Below are 4,961 nucleotides of genomic sequence, written 5' to 3' on the forward strand. Positions count from 1 at the left end.
ACCCTTTCGCCAACAGCCTAAAAGTAGTAGGGCCAATTACAGTAAAGTATTTGGGCCTACTCTTTTGCCACCTACTAGAATGTGGTCGGGCCAATCACAGTAAAATAATTGGGCCTACCGTTTTGCCAACTACTAGAATGTGGTCGGGCCAGCCACAGTAAAATATTTGGGCCTACTCTTTTGCCAACTACTAAAATGTGGTCGGGCCAAATACGTTGGGCCAACCACTTTTTGGATGAGTTGGCAAAAAGTGACATTGACTACCTGAAAACGTAAACTTTTCCTACTGTATGGCCCGACGGTTTTCGACTCAGTTGGGCCCACTTCCCGGTGCTGATGGGGAGGTGTAGAGGGTGCCTTTTTCTTTTACGAACCTTGGTGTAGAGGGAGTAAATTAGCTTTGTCGTCTGCTTAAATTTCCTTTCACGAAAACATGACGGGGTTAGAACCTCTTCACACGAGGCAAGCTTTTTACCTCTCCGAGGGGACAAAGTCCCCTAGGAGGGGTTATACAACGACCGTGTCTGTCTGTGGGTGGGTCTGTGGGTGGGTCTGTCTGTCTGTCAGCACTGCGAACGCGTTCGCATTTTCGGTGCAAAGTGTAATCACTGCGTACGCAGTTTCTCAAAGGGTTGGCAAAACCACCGTGTGACGGTGAGCGTTAACGGATGCATTTGCGGCTTGGTTTGGATGGTGTTTTTTCGCTCACCGTCGTGACGGTTCGGTGTATTACGTTTTTGTAATGTTTATGCGTAGGTTGTGAGTGTTGAATTTGTTGTGTTTGTGTTCTGATGGTTGTGCATGTTGAGTCTGTTGTGTTTATATGGGCGTTTTCTCTCCAACTTCTTCTTAATGACTTTGGGACGGACCGAATGCTGAGTGTAATGCTACCTCTCAACGTCCAATGGCAGGGTTTCCACCAGTTGTACACGGTATTCGTCTTAGTATCAATTTGCGATCGCATCGGGCGGGATTTGAACCCGAAACCTCCTGATTGAAAGGCGGACGTTCTACCACAGAACCACCGACACTTGTTACGCCTTATTGAAAATTAGACCTTCAGCTTTATCGGAAGCGTATTTAATAGAGTACGAAATTTTGGTTTAATTGAAATAGAATTGAAATTGAAATTATTGTATCGAAGAAATTCTAATTTAGCGTTTCTCTATTGATTAAAAACAAATGCGCCACCCAGGTTTCGAACCCAGACCATTCGGCTTGGCAGTCGAGCGCTCTACCACAGAACCACCGATAGCTGCTTAGATTCACTGAAATTAAGACAGGCATCGTAAGCATAATAGGTAATAAAGTCTTTTTTTATTAATGAATTTATGAAGGCCTAATCTGGTATTTTTTAAAGGTTAAATCTTGTTTTAGCGCAGTCAGCCGAGATTAGAGGGTTAAAGGGTAGACCCTGTGGGTGGTCCACTTTCTTAACGACCTATATATAGTTCTGTTAATTCAAAGGAGATAATTTAACGTTAATTGCTTTAAGAGGTGGCGGTTAGTCAAGTGGCTCTCTGTGCTTTGTTGATGGTAAGGTTTTTGCTTCTTGTAAATACATTTGGTGTGGATATTTGGATATCTACGATTTCTAACGCAGTCAATGATTTCTTGGGTGTGCGAGTCATTATATGATATTGGAAATTGGACGGCATTGGTCTTTTTCATGTGGTATGCGTCACAACGTCAACAGGAAGTGAACGAGTCGTCCACTACCAGATATCTACGGTATCTTCATCAAGGGCGAGTGTTGAAATAAAATGAGCGTTAAAGATGCGGCAAGTATTTCGTAAGCGAGTAATTCCAAAAAGCCTCTGTAGATATTTCTTTCATTAAAATTTGCTTCGTATTATATTTAACTGATAAACTTGTTCTGTAAAAGGGTTTAATTCAATTGTGCATTGTTATAGTACGTCTAACTTACTGTTGTAACTACTTAACTTATGATATTCTGAATAAATTAAAATTGGTCGTTTCGTCTCAATTATTTTAATTATAATTAAAATTTTATACCGGGCGGGATAGAAATGGGTTAATATTTTTAACAAATAACTCTAAATTGCGGAGATATATCTTTAAGGGTTATCTCGAGAAATTAATACCACTAGGGACAATTCTACCGAGGAGAGGTATATTTTGGCTTGCCAACTTGTTATAAATAACCTTTAACTACTCCCTTCTTACTCCAACAGAATTGAAGTAAAATGACGTCATCCAGAACAGGCGAATGGGTATACTATAATTTTAACCACGTACTATATAGTACTCTTTTTCGATAATTCGTTATCGGCGTACTATATAGCATTCTTTTTTCGATAATTCGATATCGGCGTAGTATAAATTCAATAATTTGGTGGCCGAAGCATGGATTTACTGTCCATGGCCGAAGGACCGATTACTTTTTTTTTTTCACGTTTACTAACTTCGTTAGAAAATGCGGCAAAGAAGTTGAAAGAACCACATTCTGAATTCCTTCGTTACAATTTCGGGCAAACATTGCGAGACTTCGACTTCGTCGTCTCCAGTCCTTTTTTACGAACCTTGGTCTCCAGTAACCTTGTTCGTCATCATCTCGTCACACGAGTCGACTCAACGTTAGGTCACGTGACTCACAGACTATAGAGTATTGGCAGTGCTACGTCACACGACGTCACCCATGCTTTTTCCTATTCATAAAAAATTCGCGACCACAATGGCGGCCATGGCCAAAGCTACGAAGTGCTACTACTCTATTATGATTATAGCGCTCAGCGTTGGTTACGCTGGGTTTACGGATGCAAATTTGAATTTTCCGCCGAATGTTTTGGGTACTATAATTTGGACGGAAAATCTATAATTTTTAGTCATTGGAACGATAATTTTATTTTGTGAATCTGGCAACGCTGCTGTGCAGACGAATTTAGCCGTTTTTTAAATATGACTGATGCAATTTACATGGTAAATGATCTAGAAAAGACTTTATTTAATAAAATTTCGGAATGCGGGCAGCTTTTAGATGATGCAAAAATTCAATTAAGTGGCAAAATTGGAGCTAATCGTCTTCTTTCTAAAATTATATCAGAGAAGAGGTTTCTTTTGAAGGTATGTTACGTTAAGCCTTAGCTCTATGGTTCTTTCAAAGTTTCATGTCAAGGTCTAAACCTATGTTAATATTTGATAGTTATCGAAAACTCCCGAGACAATTAAGGAGGAACACATAAGAAGTACAAATTTGACTCATTTATCTTCTATTTTGAACTGCATTTCTCAGTCCAGAAATGTATCAGAAGTGTTAAAACCATTAATGTTTGAAGATGAGCAATCCAACTTTGTTAGACAAGTTGTGATAGACGTACTCGCTGATCAAGGAAAAACCTGGATCAAAGTTGTAGCGAGAAACCCGCAGTCAGTGTACTTAAGTTCATTAGGTAGTTTAAACAAATATTTTTACTTTTAATATCAATAACTAATATTTTGATCATTTGAAGGAGCCACTGGATATGGGAAACGTTCCCTCGTGCATCAAGTTAAAGATTTAGTAAAATGTGCTAAACTTAATCCTTTTATGTATGAAACACCTATTGTTAAAGTTTGGTTCGCTGCTGGGGTTGCAATTCAGCTTAAAAAAGCTTTATTGAAAATAAACGTAGAGTCTATTGGAAATTGTGTGGAAGTAGAAGAGCAATATGTAGATGATGATTATTCAGATGAAACAGAAAGTGGTGAAGATACCATTTCTGATAACAATAGCGTTAAAGCAGAAGATATTTGTTCTGAAACTAGTTTGGTTGAAAGTTTCATTCATAGTCCATATTTGGTGAAAAATAAGAATTTGCTCTCTTTATCTCAAATTCCTAAAAAATCAGTGTTGAATTTGGACGTATCCACAATGATTGCTTACGTTTCTTCCTTAACAAATGGCCGTTGCAATTTTATATTTGAAGATGTTATATTATCCGATCAAGCTACGAGGGAAAGAGCTAATTCTGTTAAACCCATTTTAGATAAACTCTTTGAAGGTAGAACGCAACCAGAGTTATAATAAGAGAAAATATATTAAAGAAAAGTGTTTTACTTAAACAGGGCGTAGTTTAATATGTTGCAAATTAGCGCATCATTATTTTCAAGAGATAATTAGCACAATTGGTGGTAAAAATGAACGTGAAAGGGCGGAAAAGCTTCTAGAAAGAGTATCCATTGTTCCTGATGATCCTTCGGACAAAGCTATGGCCTTAAATATTAGTAGCAAAGTTAAAATTCGCACAAGAGTAAGCCATAATTTAATAACTCAACACTGGAGTTACAAAAATCAAGAATTATTTGTTCATTTTCAGGTGATATTTGGTACAGGTGATAATTTAAAAGCAGTTACAGTTACGGCTAATCAAGGATTTTTAAGAGCTTGCGAAGGACAGGTGCTTTATCACTAAATAATTCCCAAGGCAATTTAATTCAATACAGTTACATTGTTTATTTTTTATTCAGGGTGTAAAATTTGTCTCTTTTCTTCACGAGTCTCGGGCTCTAACTGAGCTCAAAGAAGCAACCGCTAAAGAAATATAAAAATCAGATTTAATAAAAGTTACAAATTATTCTATTAAAAAATTGTGTTGAATATTTTAGTGAAGTTTAAATTAAATGATGTGAAGGATAAAAATAGGCCAAACATCTTAAATATTTTGATTAAGTTTAAAACTGATTGGTTGGAGGGTAGTTTTTCTCTTACTTAAAGGGATCCATCACTCACAATGTAAAATCCAGACTTGCAGGGTGCTTGAAAACCAGTTTTTTTGTGACCCCTATGCCTTCCTCTGTTGTGAGTGAGGGACCCTTTAAACATGGTCAGTGGTAACAGCTATGGTTTTTGGGATAAATGGTTACTTTATAGGTTTTTTTTATAGAATTGAAAGGGTAAAATCTAGATTGACATAGGCAATGCAGTATTGATAGAAGTAAAATAACCTTTGTCAAATATAGCC

At 37.4% G+C, this 4,961-nt stretch overlaps 1 protein-coding gene across 1 annotated transcript; it reads left to right on the forward strand.

Annotated features, from left to right (window-relative positions):
- Positions 1 to 2,857: 2,857 nt before the first annotated feature.
- LOC149923471 (UPF0415 protein C7orf25 homolog) lies at positions 2,858 to 4,601 on the forward strand. The gene is made up of 6 exons (XM_090160170.1): positions 2,858 to 3,084; positions 3,164 to 3,410; positions 3,471 to 4,001; positions 4,066 to 4,250; positions 4,317 to 4,397; positions 4,468 to 4,601. The coding sequence occupies exons 1-6, from the start codon at positions 2,920 to 2,922 to the stop codon at positions 4,543 to 4,545; spliced, it is 1,287 nt and encodes a 428-aa protein (XP_090016296.1). The 5' UTR covers positions 2,858 to 2,919; the 3' UTR covers positions 4,546 to 4,601.
- Positions 4,602 to 4,961: the final 360 nt, after the last annotated feature.

The sequence above is a fragment of the Leiobunum rupestre genome, chromosome 10 (genome assembly GCF_980474605.1).
Source record: "Leiobunum rupestre chromosome 10, qqLeiRupe1.1.hap1, whole genome shotgun sequence".
Classification (NCBI taxonomy): domain Eukaryota; kingdom Metazoa; phylum Arthropoda; class Arachnida; order Opiliones; family Sclerosomatidae; genus Leiobunum; species Leiobunum rupestre.